This window comes from Arvicanthis niloticus, chromosome X, assembly GCF_011762505.2.
Source record: "Arvicanthis niloticus isolate mArvNil1 chromosome X, mArvNil1.pat.X, whole genome shotgun sequence".
In the NCBI taxonomy this organism is placed as follows: domain Eukaryota; kingdom Metazoa; phylum Chordata; class Mammalia; order Rodentia; family Muridae; genus Arvicanthis; species Arvicanthis niloticus.
Window position 1 is genome coordinate 98,558,600 of NC_047679.1, and position 17,414 is coordinate 98,576,013.

Genomic DNA, 17,414 nt, shown 5'->3' on the forward strand with positions numbered 1-17,414 from the left:
GTGTGAAATAAGTTGGCCATTAGCCAAAGATTGATCTTGTTAGTTAAACAGAAAACTCGGTAGTGCCAATATTAGACGTGATGACATTTGTTCTTGAGGCTGATTGCCCTGTCTTGCATTTATTTTGTATGCCCGTCCCAATTAGCACCCAAATGTGACTGTGAGTTCGACTGTCAGCATTCAAAGACTTGGCAACCTCTATACAGACTCTAAGGCCTCTGATGTGTAATTCCATGAAGTGCATATTTTTATCTCATAGGCTCTGAAGCTGATACATGGCAATGAGTCACTTTTGCTAGTGAGTGAGCCTAGCTGACTGCCTGTCATCCATATTTAGAAGTGACCTTATTGCTCTGTTTTGTCCTTACAAGTACAGTGAATTCCCTACAGAAAATGACCTGGTAAAGAGTACTGGAGATGAAGAAGAAAAAAAAAAATCAGAGGAAAATGAATGATTTAATCTCAAAGACTAGTATTTAGTTAGTTAGTTAGTTGAGACAAGGTCTTATCATGCTACCCAGATTACACACAAATTCACAATCCTTCCGTCTCAGCCTTCTAAGTGCTGAATTACAAACCTATACCACCACATCCAACAGAAAAATATTTTTTTCACTACATTAAGCCACTAAAGTATCTAATTCAGTGGTAGTTTCAATCTATGATGTGAATGAGTTCTCCATATGCTCTATACAAAAATAAGAACAGGAAATTAGTGACAGTGTGGAAATGTTCCAGCCAGTGTGAAAATTGGCTTTTATTATGGCACTTATGCACCCATTCAGTTTTGGAAGCGGGTCACTGAAAATAGACAGGTATATGTTCTTGCACTGTGGGGTGAAAATTATAAGTTTACCACTATGTTTGTAAATTTGGGATTTTTAAGGTTTCAAAGCACATTCTTAAAGAATGACAAGGTACCATTGTTCATGTTTGTTTAATGGTACTCAATGCTTTCTAAAGTGCTTTCATGGTCTCAAGGGACACTATTGGCAGTGGTTGGAGACAAAGAGGAGAATAACAGGTCAGTCAGGCCTGTATCTCTAGTGTATTTTGGCTATGCCATTTTTCCATGTTGCCTCAGGTAAATCCATATGTCCTTCTCAATTGTCTTCTCCATGAGGATAAGACTACTAGCTCTGAGCTTCACTTTGCAGACTGGGGGCAAAACCACTTACGTGAGAAACTACTGAGAGTCATAGTGGGTGCCTCCTGTGGACTTCACTCATTCATTCACTTCAGAAATATTACTGAACTCTCCTTGGGCCACGATTAGCACACCAAGTGGGCTCAAATCACTATGTCTCCCCACATAGGTATGGTGATGCATGAGCAAAATCTCTCAGTGCTTGGGAGGCTAAGGTAAAAGGACGGAGAATTAGAGGCTAGCCTAGGTGACTTGTTGAGTTCCATGCCAGCCTAGCCCACATAATGAGACTCCTGTGTTAAAACAAAACAAAATAAAGCCTAGGCACAGATACAGGTTGGGGAATAAAAGATCTTTGCACACAGCTCTGTGATGCCTACACTTAAGTCCCAACTGTACCAAGCAAGCTTAGACAAATTAGAGAGACTCAGTCAACTACCCACAACTCTCAGTTCTGTCCTGGTTCTCATCTTCTGCATGCAAAAAGAAGCTGACAGCAGTAACCGAGCCGGCCAGCCCCCTTTAACAAAATTTTCCACTGAGTCTCACAAAGCTCTGTTTTCCTCCAAGGTATGGCCCCAGATTCTGATCTGGGTAGAAGGGGGAAAAAGTAATTGCAGCTGGACACTTACAAAAATAAACAAAGGGATAAGAGAAGAGGGGTTGGGGGGTGCAAGCCTGTAACTAGATGGAGATGACACATTATTTAACCTAATTACCTGCAAAGCCACATCTAGCCATTAAGGATCTATATCCTGTAATAGAATTTCCTGCCATGGAAATACTCACCCACGCACAGGATGTTGAAGCAGAAGCCCTGGCTGACTGACTTATTCACCAGCTGGTCAGGCAAGCTGTCAAACCCCACATGTCCAGCCAGGGGGACAGTTCGACAATCTTCGCCCTAATTTGGAGAGGGAGGGAGGGCAGGAGGGGGAGAAAATGAAAACGTGCTTAAAAGCCATTTGGATCTCAATACTATATCCACACAGACTCTACCCTGTGCCAGGAAGTAACAACCACAAAGGCCCAATGTGTCATTTCTTTCCTCAGCCACCCCTCCCCAACCTGCAACACATACACCTAAAAGCAAAATGGCCCATCAGCTTGGAAATCACGGATGCTTGGGTATAGCGTTTAATAGGTTCCATAATAAATACTACTGTGGTTCTAGATAGAATACACTATGTGGGCAGTTGATACTGCTTATCCAAACTTGGATGAGATCTCAATTCAGTCATTCAGAGGCTGGGGAGCCTCTCTCTAAGACTCGGTTCCCTTCCACATCTGTCACAGGAGACAACAGGATATATTTCAGAGGTGACAAGAGGACTGCAATTTGTTTATTAATGCTTATAATAATGCTATATATAAAATAATTAATGTGTGAACACACATTCGGTAAATATTCCAAAGACCTTAGAAAGCAGTGAACCTTCTCTCTAGAACACTTTGAAGACCTACAAAGGTGGCACAGCAGAGAGGTTAAGCTTTCAGGTTTGGGCAGGCAAGATGGCTCAGAGGGTAAAGGGGCCTGCTGCCAAGCCTGATGACCTGAGTTCAAAACCTGGGACTTCCATGGTAGGAGACTAATTCCTGAAAGGTGTCTTCTGATCTCCACAGGTATGAGGCACCAGCTCCCCCCACCTCCACTAAACAAACAAACAAACAAACAAGTGTAAAATGATTTTAAAGTACAGACTTTCAAATCAGGCAGGTCTGAGTAAGAGGCCAATTTCTGCAGTTCAAGCTTTAACAAGTCCTCAGTCTCCCATTACAAAACCACGAGTAAGTAGTTAATGTGCAGACTCCACAGGACAATATTCCTCACACACGTAGCATATTGCCTGGCATGTGGAAAGCATTCAAACAGTAGCTGCCCTTATCACTGCACTGTGAGGTTATCTTTGGACCCTAAACACTGGCCCACCATGCAGTAAAACACTTGTAGCTCCCTCTAGCTTGGAAGAAGCTGTCTCTAGCCTTCCTCTGGTTCCCTTGACTCCATAGGGGTCAGCCAAGCCACTCCCAGCCCTGGAAAGCAGAGGGCCAAAGCTTCTTATAGTTAATGGTTTTATAAAATGAGGAGAGTCTCAAACTCAGGCAGACTTCCAAGGAGCCAAGGGAAAGGATGAAAAGGGCCTGCATGTACTCATAAACTATGCTTACTGCCAATGGTCACAGCTGAGGGTGGGGTGTCAGGAGAAGGGTGGGGAATGGAAGCTGGAGGCAGACAAACCTCACAAGAATGATGGGCTATGGAAATAGGCAGAGATTCTGTGGGGTGAGGCTGCATGAAACTTTCCGTAACCACCAAGATGCCAAAAGCAACCCAAAAGGCCATGGTTTGTGCCAGGAGGGACCATAGCAGCATCCCAGGCTGTGCCAGCAGGCAGCTCCTATACAGACTGGACCTGCTGTTAGACTAGGTGCCACACCAAAAGGGGGTGATGGCAGAGTAGCCACTCAACCTCTTCACCTAGTGTGTGTGTGGGTGTGTGTGTGTGGGGGGGGGGTCCTGCTTCCCTCAGTGCTATTGGATCCTCCAAGAGCTTATGCTGGTGACTACCATCTGGTACATTCGTTCCCCTCTGACATCTCTTCATACAAACTCCCAACAGAGCGTACTTGACAGACTGCCATATGCTATCACTGAGTTAGGATGATGATGCTTTCCTTGCTCACACAAAGACAAGGGATCCGCATCACGTTGTCGTACATTCATTTCACCTCCTTCCACGTTCCTTTCCCCATTTCCCATCTTTTCTTTCTTGCTTAAAACAAACAGTAAGCTGGAAGTTTACCACTGTTGGTTCTCAGCCTTCGGCAAAGCACTGAAGAGACTTCAGAACCAATATGCTCTCTCCAGGGAGCCTCCTACGTAGCAGGCCTCAAAATTGGGACAGACTCAGAGTTGAGGTTTCCTGAGCCATATTTTATCATCTCTTCCTGCCTCCAAATTCAGTGCTATAAAACTTCAAGTGCTCCAAAGTCCAAGGAATTCTTAAACTAAAGATAGCAGGCAATAGGAACAGCTCCTTGCCTTAAAAACTCACGCCCACAATGCCGGGCAGCACACCTTTAATCCCAGCACTTGGGAGGTAGAGGCAGGCAGATTTCTGAGTTCGAGGCCAGCCTGGTCTACAGAGTGAGTTCCAGGACAGCTCGTGCTATACAGAGAAAGCCTGTCTCCAAAAAAAAACAAAACAAAAACCCCCAAAACAAACCCCAAACAAACAAACAAACAAAAAAACCTCACACCACTGAGAAAGACTTACCAAATATAGGGCCTAGGATGTAGTTCTGTTGGGAGAATGCTTGCCTAACATACACAAAGCCCTAGGTTCAATCCCCAGCACCACATAACTGGGGCATGGCAGTGCACAACTCTAATCTTCACACTACTCCAAAGCTCTATGGCTAAACTATGCTCCCAACCCTGGTTCCCCCCTTTTGAGTCTCAAGTCAGGTTAGTTGACTTTTACCAGCATTTTTTCTCAAAGTGTGTACATGTCTGTCATCTTGTCACTTGAACACTACTGGAGACATACCCTGCTCCTACTTTCTTGTTCTTTCATCCAGTCAAGCACTGTGTAGGTAGGACGAACTTTTCAACTCCTGCATGTGAGGTTGGAGAGGTGGCTCCATGGTTAAGGGGATTTAGCTGTTCTTACAGGCGTTTAGTTCCCAACACTTATCATTCTGGCTCACAACTCTTTCTAATTCCAGTTCTAGGGAATTGTTGCCTCTTCTGGCCTCTGAGGGTACCAGGCATGCACACTGTATGTATACATACAAGTGGGCAAAACACTCATCATATAAAACAAATCTAAAAATAAATATTTTAAAATATTACATGGTTCATGGTACTCCCTGCTCAAAACACCCCAAATCCCCCAAGCCCATTGCTGTGGAGTAAAGGCTATACTCTTCCTTCTGCTTTTCAGGGCTGTTTATGCTGCTGTGGGAGCTAGCAATGGGTACATGATAGGTGTTTGGCAAATTTTCATTTTGAGGGAGAGTCTTAGCGTGTAGTCCACGCTTGTCTCAAACTTAAGATATTGCAAAAAATGCCCTTATACTGTCTTTCTGCCCTTATTTCGCAGTGCCCAGATGAGGCCTCTGCTATGATATTCAGCAGAAATTATTAGAAAAACAGAAATTATAAGGAAGAAAATAAAAATCACCTATCATATTTTCATTCTCCCAAGATGATCAACATTTATGTATTTCCTTTATTCAACAAAATGGGGATACTATAATCTGTTCCTTTCCACACTCTGACTTAATACCCTAGCACTTAGTCCAGATGTTTTCCTGAGTAGTTAAGTATACTTCTAAATCATTTCTTTAGGACAGCGTCTTTTTAAAGGTCTATTTTATTTTCAAAGATGTGCATTTGTATGCACATGAGTGCAGGTGCCTGCAAAGACAGGAGAAGGCACTGAGCCCTTGGAACTGGAGCTACTGCAGTTGTAAGCCACCGGTGTGTGTTGAGAAACAACTGCAGCTCCTCGGCAAGAGTGGTATGAGCTCTTAGCCACTGAGGCAGCTCTCTAGGCCTCAAATCATTATGTTTACTGGCCATATAACCTACCCATGCAGGAATCTGCCACCTTTTCCTAATTGCCGAATATTTAGTATCTTCAAGTTTTCTACATAAACATACAAACAGTCTTCATGCAGGGTTGCAAATGTCTCTATTTCCTGAAATTGAGAACTACTGGAATATGAACACATATTGTTTTACATACATATATTTAAGTATTTATGTATGTATGTATGTACATATGTATGTATGTATGTATGTATGTATCTATGTATGTATGGCAGCATACATGCCACAGTGCATATGTAAACATCATAAAACAATCTGCAAGAGTGCGTTTTTTTCCTTCTATGTGGGCCTTGGGGGCCAAACTCAAGTTGTCAGGCCTGACAACAAAAGCAGGTGCCTTTACCCATTGAGCCATCTTGCCAGCTCAAAAGGTTCACAGATTTTATACACTGATACATCACTTAACAGAGATCCATACTAACGTGTGTTTCCATCACTACTATGTGTGTGTCTGTGTATCCATGAAGTTTCATGGGCTTTTATCTACTGTGCATTGACTCATTGGAAAATGGTATCACATTCTTTAATTTGAATTTTATTGGTGACAGTGAACATTAAAAAATGTCAACTGTGTATGTAAATTATCTGGTCATGGTTTTGCTCACTTAAAAATATATATGTTTGTATTTTCTCTTTGATTTGTAAGAGCCTTACATGCAGCAGGGAACATAAGAATTGATTTCAAGGTGAGATAGCTAAGAGAAGAAAGTCAATAAGTAGTTAACAATGAGAGGTTTTCTGTGCAGAGAGCATTTAAGGCTGAGATACAAATTTGGGGAGTGAGAGATCTAAAATTGGATGTGCTCTCCGGGAGGTAGTAAGGGTGAGGGAGGTAAAGAATGAATATAGGAAACACCCATGAATAATGGGGAGATGAAGGGAGGGTGCCATGAGGGGGAAATAATCAGAAAAGCAGATGATCCAACAGTTTCCTGACATCTGAAGCAAAAAAAAGAAAAAGAAAAGAAAAAAAGAAAGAAAAGAAAGAAAGAAAGAAAGAAAGAAAAAAGAAAATTACAGAGAAGTAACTATAGATTTGCATTTAGTGGCATCGCCCGTGACTTGGAATTTCTATTTCTTTTATGTCTTTTACTCAGTTTCCAGTCTACCTAAATTAACTAGAGAACTTGAGAACTTGGGACATAGGGCCTGGTTGATGTGAGTTTGTTTGTTTCTTTGTTTTTTGCTTTTTACTGGGTTGAAGGGCCAAGACTTTGTCTCAATCTCTGTGGTTAAGAAGGCATCCAAACATATTTGTAACAGTTCTTGATTTAGAAAAGTCTGTCTAGAGAGCACCTGTCTTGCTCTAATGAATTTTTCATCAAGATCATCATTGTTCAGAATGAAATAAATGCATGCAAATTATGGACAGAATACTGGGCTAAATGTACACTGGCCCCAGGATAACCCCAGGAAGTGTCTTTCTTTCTCTCTGACAGTACCTCTGATGCCTTATCTCCTTAGTTTTTCTTAAGGTGGTATAATTAATTGAGATCCCAATTACTCTGATTGCAGTTAATTGAATGTTCACTTTGACTACAAGGTACAGAAGAAGAGATGTGACAAGCAGCCTGGCCCAGCACATCTGACGCTGAAACCTTACCTAGCTCTCTGCCATGTTCACAGCAGCAAATCAGCAAAACTGTTTATCTACCCTAACCCTGCAACCACCTTTACAATCTGTTCTGTGGAACCTCGCACAGCTGTACACAGATTCGTGTACAAGGAAATGCATTAACGCCTTGACGCTAGTAATGAAGGGCTAGAAACTCCTTAAATGCTAGACAACCGAAAAATAAATAATGAACATGAACATTCTGGAACAGTCCTGCCACTAGAATGCCGCAGGCCCAAACGTAAATGGCGTGAGTACCTCCAAGACATAGTATAAAACAGAAAACAGAAATTGTAGAATGACATGCATAATGAGCACATGTATGTACAAAAAGCCTGGTACATATGCATATGCACATAAATCTATGCCAATACCTAGGACAGATGCACGAAAAGACACTAAACCAAAAGATACTGGTAGTTACCTCAGAGGACAGGAAATAGAAACAGGGGCCTAATCAGAGGTGTCATCAGGTTTTGTAGCGTTTGATTCTTATGTAATTCACATTGTTACCTGTATAATTGACAGATATTTTTAATAAGATGAGGAAAGTTCTTGCTCATTCAGCTTTGCAATCCGGGTGATTAGTTAGGCTGTAGCCTGAGAGCAGCTAAAGGAAGGCAAAAATGAAAGGTGCTCCTGGGAACTGAGAGAGCCCCCACTTCCCTCCGCCCTATTCCATTTCCTGTTTGCTCCTCATCTGCAGTCACCTGCGGTTTTGAAATACGTTATAACCACATTTTGTATCAGAGGCAGAAACACTGTTCTTCTCTTCTGCCTCCTCCTGAGGTCACACTGATTTTCAGTTTTTAACTGAGTATTCATATGGTACATATTAAGAACAATGAGGTATGGTGCTTCCAGCTGTGTATCTTTCTCCATTGCTTTTCGGTTGTTTGTTTGTGTTTGTTTTTGGAAAGCAAAGTGTCCCAGAAGCAACCGATAAGTAACTGCTGTCCTCTACTGCCCACTGCCTCTCCTCTAACAGCCCTGACAGAGAAAGTACATTGTTAAGTGAGGCCTCTGGGAACTCAAGGCCCACCTGTGTCAATAGAGAATTTCCTGTCTCTGTTCAAACCCAAGGTATCTAAGTTAGCACTAGTCATCCTGAAGGAATGGGGGCTGGAGGTGGTGGTGGGGGGAAGCGTGTGGACCTAAGACTCGACTTTCCCTTAACTTCCTCCTCTGGTCTTCTGCACTCAAACGTTAGCAAGGGAGACAAATGCTTAAACGTGGTTCTCAGCAGCAGCCTCATTGACTGCTTTGTGGTGGGCCCAGTCCTTCATCCCTTTCCTCACTCCACCATCATTCTGGCACTGAGATACTGAAAATCTTTGACTTTTGAAGCCAATCCATCCACCCAATGACATAGGATGGAATATTAAGCAAGTAATGAAAATATTTTTCTAAGAGTGCATAATGGCATGATGTACTTGCCTAAAACTGTTATGGAAAGCAAAAGAAAAACAACAACAACGAAATCCTTGCACACACAACCCAGTGAGGAGAGAAAACTAGTGTAACAGGTTACTTTGGGGGTAGCCATTCTGTTTTCCAATTTTTCTAGACTAGGCATACTTTAGTTTTATAATCTGGAAAAATGTTTTGTTTTGAATACAGACTGATGGTACATTCCTAGGCAGGAAAGTGGCCTCAGCTATTTTAGGAAAAAAAAATCCTCAACTTCAACCAGAAAGTGCTGCACACACAGATAATCAATCAGTAAGCTTAGTTAAGTACGGCCTTGAGCATCTGAGCAATCTTATTATATAGAGGATATTTGTTTTATCAACAATACAATAAATTCTTATCTTCCTTTATTGTGAATTTTTGTCACATTTAATATATAACTCACTATTAAACAGTACAACATAATTATAGTCTTGTAAACCAGAAGACAAATCTTATGTCCTGAAACATGTCAAAAGTCCTGATAAAACCCCATTTGCAGCCTCCAGTGTTGTGAAAGGGATGAGAACTACTACTATACTATCATCCTTGAGAGCCACAAAGGACCAATAAAATCCAAAAATTTAACAACAAAAAGGTAAAAACCAATGTACCCAACACATCAAATGCCAGGAGTTTTCATGGGCTGATCAAGTTAGGGATAAGAGAGAACTATAGATATAAAATCCTGGGCTAGAATAACAATTTAGAGACTATTCTAAGGAGAAACAGGGTTTCCCAAAGCTTCAGTGGGGAAGCAGTTTAGGGGACCTCAAGGAAACACAGAGGAGAAACCATCTTTACTAAACAAGGGTGAAGGCATCTCTTTGGCAAAGCCTATAGATACAACTTATTTTAACATCAAAGATAAGTTCTAAAGTGGCTTCTCATTTATAAAAAGAATCACAGCAAGGATTCCATTAACCAGCCAGCTTTCCTAGTGCATTTAAAGTGAGATTCCACAGTCAAGCATTCAGTTGTCATGTATATTTATAAAATGTCAATAGCTATACATACCTACCCAGACAGGCAATGTTCAAATGGTTGTTTCTAGTTCACTTACAGAGACCCTGCAGAGCTAAAAGCATAAAGTTCCTTCTCCAAAACTCTCTCCTCACTCAGCTCAAGGCTGAAGGAGGGAAGAGGCGGGGCTCGGTTCTGCTACCTCATGCAGAAACAGAAGCAGGCAAGGCCCTAACAGAATTGAGTCTGGAGAACAAGGAAACATAAGGACTTGAGAGCTGGAGACTCCCTTGAATATCACCTAACCCAAGGGCTCTTTTTGCAAAGGGGAAAATGGAGACTAGGAGTCAGGGGCGGGGGGAGGGGGGTGACTTGTCCCAAGTCATCCAGTGATGATTTAGTGGCAGCGAGTGGTAGACTGTTCTCTCAGATGGAAAAGCTGACTTAAATACCAGATGTATTTCTTCCTGCCGCTAAAATTCCAGGCCAGCAGGCTCCTGGCTCCATGCAGGTAGGAGTGAGAAGGGACAAGGGAGATGAACTGGAAGCTCGTGGGCTCACCACAATAGCTCTGGCTAGCAGAAGGCAAAAGAGGTAACCAATGGTACCCAGGTCTATGCTCCAACTCTCATCTCTCTCCCCTACTTTTCTCTTCTTCTCTAGGTCTCTCCTGACTCCAGTTTGATCCTAGGCTTGGCCAGCTGCCCGGCTCTACTCAAGAGCACCAGAGCTAATGAGTCTATCGAATTCAACAAACTATTGTCTATGTAAAATATCTCCACTTCAGGCTAGGGGTGACCCCTGCTCTGGGTGGGTCAACTTTCCCACAAAAACCACACACATTTCCTCCAAGTCAGGCAGTTTGATCAGTTTTCTAGGTGTTCTGGCCATGTTACCTTCAATTTTTTTTTTTAAGAAAAAAGAAAAAGGAAAGAAAAAGTTTACCCATAGGCCTCTGGGTGAATGCCCAACTGCCCTCTGGGGAGCCTGAATTTACCTCTGCCTCCATCTGGTCTCGTTTAACGGGGATCTGAAAAAAATACAGTTCTTGCCTCTGCGCCAGTGTTCAGAGCTGGGGGCCTCTGTGGTAAAGGAAACCAAACACCACCTCGCACCTCATCATGGCTGTGTGAGCAGAGCTCTCTGCTCCTGTTACCCCAGGGCCCATGTTAGGGCTCTGAGAGAGCCTTGGCACGAGGAACCGGAACCCAGAGGTTTGTCCCTGAGAAGGCCTGGAAATCTCTCCCTGGTCACAGGAATGACCCAACTCCAGGGCCAGCTGAGAGCCTGCTGCATAATTCAGCAGATGGCTGTCTCTAGTGGGAAGACACTGGAGAAGAGGATAACATTGTTTCTCACTCTCCGGAGCATGTGGCCTCCTTCCTCTGTGCAGGCAGCTGAGAAGCCCACGGTTTCAAATCCCCACAGCAGAAGCCAAACTGAGGAGGAAGGGTCTGTGTTTCTAATTTATTCTGTACCCCCTCCAGTTGTTACTTAAAATAATCTATCATTACATGGCTGGTGGCTCCAAGATTTTTATTTAAAGCAATATGGAGGGAGGGAGGGAGAGAGAGAGAGAGAGAGAGAGAGAGAGAGAGAGAGAGAGAGAGAGAGAGAGAGAGAACCCACACAACCCGTGACTGTGCTATCTTGGATTTAAGCTGAAAATCTTTTTTTACCATCAGAGAGTCTCCACAGCTCCCAACCTTGTTTTTCTCTGACCACTTTGGGGGATGTTGGCAGATGCAAAGAAAAGAGGGGGAAATGAGGACATGGCAGAATTTTAATTTCTTAGAAACACTTTGGAAAGACGAGTGCTTTTAAACAGGGAATCTGTGTGTTCTGGTAGACGTTTCATTGTTTCATCCACTGTCCAGCAATAACGCTTTGGACTTAAGCCTCTTGCTTGTTGCAGGCACAAAATGAAGAGGCCAGGGATATAGGTCCAGAAAGTTGTTGGGGAAAATGAAGTCATACAAGATGGAAGCATTTCAAGAGAGCTAAGCATCTTACATCTATGCACGGTTTCCTTTTTCATTCCTTCCCTTTCTTCCTCCCTCCCTTCCCCGTCCCCCTTTCTTCTTTCCAAGTGTCTTCTATGTAGTTTCAACGCACCTGCAAATAAAGGCTTTCTCACTTGTTCCTGCTAATATGAAGTCATGGCTTTGACAATCCAATAATTCCAGCAAACCTGGAAGTCGGTGCTATTTAATTTTGTAATAGTGCTTTTATTTTCCTCCAGCAGACTAACTTTGCAAATTACTGTTGCTCAAGTTAAAGCAATGGTGCTTTTCCCTTACAGACACAAGGTGTGGGGGCCATACTGGTAACAAAGCCAGCAATTAATAGAAAATTTATATCAGACACTCCACAAAGTAAATGCTATGCATATGGTTGCAGATCAAATTCTCGTTTTATCACACAGGCCTATTAGTCTACTGTAATGAAGTTTTGTAATAAATACACCACTAACACTCACATTTCCTGGATTTAAAATGTCAAGAGGAAACAGAGCTCATTCCTGCCTCATCTGGCAGCTCTGAGAGGGGGCAGAGTTCCTCCATGCCTTGGCCACTGCTACATTCCCAGCACTTGGCACAGGACCTGGCAGAGTCGATGCCCGATAAATAAATGTTGGAGAATGAATGAAAACAGCAGTGGATGGATTGACAAATGAACTGTTCCCAAGCAAGTGGCAGAAGTGTGATCTCACCCATCTTCACACCTACCCTTTTCCTATCCAGAAGCCCTCAGGAAGCCTCTCCTATCACTTACAGCCTTCAGCCATGGCTGAATCAGGTCCCCTGTAATGACTTCTCATGGCAGGCAGTAGCTCTTCTCTTTAGCACTTAGGATAACGATAACTAAATATGGATTTGTAAACACTTTATTATTGTACAAATGTGTGTGTGTGCACGCTCGCAAGCGCTTGCATGCACGTGCATGCGACCACGCATACACACAAGGGGGTGATTTTCATTCTATGGCATTTGTGCAGAGGTTCGAAGGTTTTGTTGATTCTGTATATTCTAAGGATTAAACTCAAATTTCAGACTTTCATGGCAAGTGATTTTTACCCACTGAGCCCTCTTACCAGCCCTACATAAAGATTTGAGTCTCCTTCCACCATCCATTAAACTAGAAACTCCTTTGAAGAAAGAAGCCACACACAGAGGGTTAGCGCTGTAATATTTCTTTTCCTCCTCCTCCTCTTCCTCTATTCCCTCCCTCCCTCCCTCCCTCCCTCCCTCCCTCCCTTTAGAGTTTCTCTGTTTAGTCTTTGCTGTCCTAAAACTTGCTTTGTAGAGTAGGCTGACCTCAAATTCATAGAGATCTCTAAGACATGCATCCCTACATCCAGCTCCTCTAACCTTTTTGACAAACCCTAAAGGCACAGAAAACATGGGAAACTGTATAATTGCCCATATTCCCTTGATTTGGATTCAACACTTTTTCACTGTTTGGAGCCATGTAAACTTTCTTCAGCACTATATCCTCGGGTAGATCTATGGGGTTTAGTTTTTTTTTCTTTTTTGGGGGGTACAATTATTACTTTTAGTATTTAAGAATTAAGGAGGAGCTTCAAGAGGGAAACCATGAGTTAACTGCTGTCCAGAGGCATGGGCTCCATGGCTGACAGGTGAAAGTCTGTCTCGACTCAAACAAACAAACACACACACACACACACACACAAAAGATGTAGTAGATAATTTAATTGTCACTAATTGTAAGACCAGAATGCAGAAGCAATCTTCTTCTCAATGGTAGGTGGCAACTTGAGGACAGCTGCTTCAGGCCAACCCTGGCTATGAAAACTCTTGTTGTCCTTGCAAGATTGTTCATTAGGTACAGTGGCTTGACAGACTGTAACTGGACAAAAGCAACATTATTCCCATTGTGGGTACAATTTGTTCGAGATAGTGATTTCTGAAGCACACAGTACTTACAGTCCGTACCAGAAATGCAACATTGAACCAAGAGATAGAACTTTTGCTGACTGCGCTGTGCCTTCCTAGGTCACCCTGGACAAGTTAGTCATGTAACCTCTCTAAATACAGAGCAATGAGAGTGCAAGTCACCTCATAGGTGGGACACACCCCAGGGATCTTTTATTACTTCTTTAATTATCTCAGCATCCACAATTTGTGTCTCCAACTAGGCTAGAACCTTGAAAGTCATGTATGCTACTTTTTTGGTATGGTTGACAAGGAGTGACTTGTCAAGTCAGTATAGTACTATTCACATCAGTTAAACAAGTACTCATATATAGTGCTGTCATGCAGAATCCTTTCTGGGGTTCATTTAGATGGGATGGAACTGAATTATAAATTTCCAAGAGGCATACATACCCAAATGTAGGCCCTACTCAACAACTGCCATGCCCGTTTTACCACTAACAATGTTTGATGACAGTGACCCTCCAGTGAATCGGTGAAGACACTGAAACACACATACCAAGACACTCATCATGCCTCAGAATTTACTAAGAAGAACTTCTAAGATTGCCACACATAGCCTGACTCTCTGGTCTTCTCTTCCCAAGTCCTAGACACATACTCCTTTGAAGAAACCAGAAGCAACCAGCACCCAAAGTCTCTTGAGTTAATTCCAGCTTCCCCTGGTGAATTACAACTTTTTGCAGACACAAAGGAAAGCAGAGAGACAAATGACACATAAATAAGAGCTTCACTGGCTTGAGGGAGGAAAGCATGGAGAGTGACGTCAGTTTTCCCAGAAAACCATTTATCATGATAACAAAGTCTCAAATGCTTAGGCTGCTCCAGAATTTGCCATACAATTATGTTTTTCAGTTTACAATGTGGTAAGGCAAGCCAGAGCAAACTGGAGCCACCCCAAAGCAAATCAAGGGCCCCCCAAACCACTCCTTGCTGTCCTCCTCATCTGCAGAACAAAGGTGGTCTCTGGATTGTTTGAGTTGTGCCTAAGGTGAAGCAACCTTCTGGAATGTTCTTCCTCACCAACCACCAACATTAGTCTTGCAATCCTAATCCAGGCAAGGGAGACTGGTGAGGGCAGGTCAATACAAATTCATTAGAGCAAGAAAAAAAATCATTAGTGTTGTGGGGTTGTTTTTTTGTCACTAAGGATAGAGCAAGTGTAATCCAGGAAACGGATTCATCTTCTTAAAACTACAGCATCTTTAAAATGCAGATAAGAAAATCACCCTGGTTGTCCTCAAAACACTAGAGGCAACAAATATCACGGTGTCAGTCTTGAGAAATCTCTCTAATTCCATCATCATCAAGCAGTGTCTCATATCTCTGCCTCTGCCTTCTACACCACGACCCCTGTGAGGAACTCTGGGCTGGGATATACACGGGGTAGATTAGGTTTCAAATAAAGGACCCTGTCCTTCCAAAGCCAGACAGGAAATGGAATAAACTTCTTTATCTGTGGAGAAAATGCTATCAGATTCTAGATTCAGGTTTAGAAAACAAATCAATTGCAATTACACCAACTCCCCAGAGGCTGCTTCCCACTCCCTCCTTTTGCATGGGAGTCACATTGCACAGGCTGTTTCTCTAAATAAATGGGAGGTTACAGGGTTATCATTTTTCATCCAGCAGTATTTGGGGTAGCGGGTTCTGCCTGGCTGCCTTCTGCCTCATTCTGCTTCAGTTTAGCTTGCTGGTGTGCTGGTGGAATTGTTCTCACCACTTCTCATCTCCCTTTGTAACCAAACTTCGGACCTAAAACAAACAAACATGCAACCTCAGGTTCCCGGGTCTGATTTCTCTGCACATCTCAGGCTGGAAAACTTTAGTTTTTAAAATGATTTTTCCCCTCCAGAGTTGATCGCTACCGAAAGAGAGAGAATACTGCTTTTGCAAGTCTCACACTGTTCTCTTCGGTCTCTACAGAAAGATGTTAGCGCCACAGGTTTTAGCATAGAAGCCCGTGTACACTGAACCCAAGACCAACACTCAGGGAACCGCTCAGAAACGTGCCAAAATAAGCAACCAGCCACCTACATGGCCGGGGTGAACTGCACCCCTCCCTGCCTCCCTTCCACAGATACACAAATGGGACCCCACGGGACACAGCACAAGTGGACACAGCGTTCGAACACAGGGACACACACGGTAGAGGTGAGCACACCGAAACAGGCCGACTCATTCAGGGTCACATAACCCTGCCATGGTGAAGGCAGGATGGCGCGCATGCACATATATGCGTACGCGCTGATACACAGACAGACGCAGTCACATATGTAATGCATATGGAGAAACCCTACTCCAACCAGTCATCTCCCCGCCCCCCTCATCACACTCTGCCTTAGGTCCCGGGCTACCCCCAGCTCCGCGCCCCTCTTTCTGAGCAAGCTGGAGTCCCAGCAGGCAGTTGTGGCTGGGGCGCTCCCAAGCTAAGGGGACAGGGGCCCCGGAGGGCTCCGGACCCATGCTGCCATTCATTCGGCAACGCCCCAGCGGCGGGGCCGCAGCTGCAGCAAGGGAGGCGGAGGCGCTCACTGCAGCTCTCTCCCGCGATGCAAGTTCAGCTGCCCGCCAGGACGCTTCTCCAACCGCCCCCACCCTCCCGCCACCACAGGTCTCCAGGACTTGCTCGGGGAAGAGTAGACTGAGCTGCTGACCCCAGGAGCAAAAAGTCCCGCCTTGCCTCTCTGCTCCTGGATGCTACCCCATTGCCCTCCTCGTGGTAGCAGTGGTAGCCGAGCCGCAACCAAGTCTGCCCGGCTGTCCCCAGCCCTACACCCTCAACCCCTAGCTTGGGGACTGGTACCCAAGCCCTCCACTCACCACCTGGCGAGTTATATCGGCCGCTGCCATCGCTCCTTGGTCCGCCAGGGCTGCTACGGGTGCCTCCGCAACGGGAGCTGCTGCACAGGAAACAGAAGAGCTCCTCCGACAAAGAGAAAGTGTTACACTTCGGGCGCGACCAAGTCTGGTGGAGGGAGGTGCCAGGGAGGGGCCCCCTCACCGCTGCTCCAACCCCAACCTCTCCTCTATCACCCACCCCCTCAGAGTAGGTGTGGGGAGGGGACGGATTGGCCGCGCTGCCTTCCCCTAGGGCGAGCCCAGTTCCAGTTCTCTCTGCAACCCGAGTCTCGGCCTCTGTGAAGGGGGCGGGGGCTCCCCTCGGTGACCACGTCCTCCGCCCCCCTCCCTGCCGCTACTGGGCTCCGTGGTACGTCCCGACCTCTACTGAATTGTCACACACACACACACACACACACACACACACCCCTGTTTTCCCTCACATCCCTGAGTCCCCAGACCTGAGGCTAGAAGGGTGTCCCGGCCCCTCCCCCTCCCGCTCTCTGCTCCTAGGCTGAGATCTGCAGTCCTCTTTCTTTTCCCAGCCCCCATAACCCCTCGTGCTCCCCCACTGAGAACCCTGAGTGCTTGCATGGGAGCATTGGTCTCTGGAGTCTCAGTGCTCCCCTGTAGTCCACCCTAACTAATCGTGTTGTCTCCTTGGGTTAGGGAGGGGCGGGGGGCAGGGCAGGGGTTGCGGCACCTGCAGCGCCACCACATTATGGCTTAGAAATGGAGCATCAATGGGGGAGCTGCACTGCAGCCCCACAACTGAGCTGTGACTTGTGGAGGACATCTCTCCTGTCCTGAGGTGCCCAAGCCTCC

At 44.7% G+C, this 17,414-nt stretch overlaps 1 protein-coding gene across 6 annotated transcripts in view; it reads right to left on the bottom strand.

Annotated features, from left to right (window-relative positions):
* Septin6 (septin 6) overlaps positions 1–16,883 on the bottom strand; it is a 73,519-nt gene extending 56,636 nt beyond the window's left edge. For 2 of the 6 annotated variants that reach the window (XM_034485223.2, XM_034485226.2), the window contains exons 1-2: positions 16,572–16,882; positions 1,937–2,051 (exon numbers count right to left, since the gene is read on the bottom strand). In XM_034485223.2, coding sequence (XP_034341114.1) covers positions 1,937–2,051; positions 16,572–16,601 — 145 coding nt within the window. In that variant the 5' untranslated portion in view covers positions 16,602–16,882. Of the gene's footprint in view, positions 1–1,936; positions 2,052–16,571 lie in introns of all 6 variants that reach the window. The other 4 variants (XM_034485221.2, XM_034485224.2, XM_034485219.2 and 1 more) reach the window with 2 other exon arrangements.
* Positions 16,884–17,414: the final 531 nt, after the last annotated feature.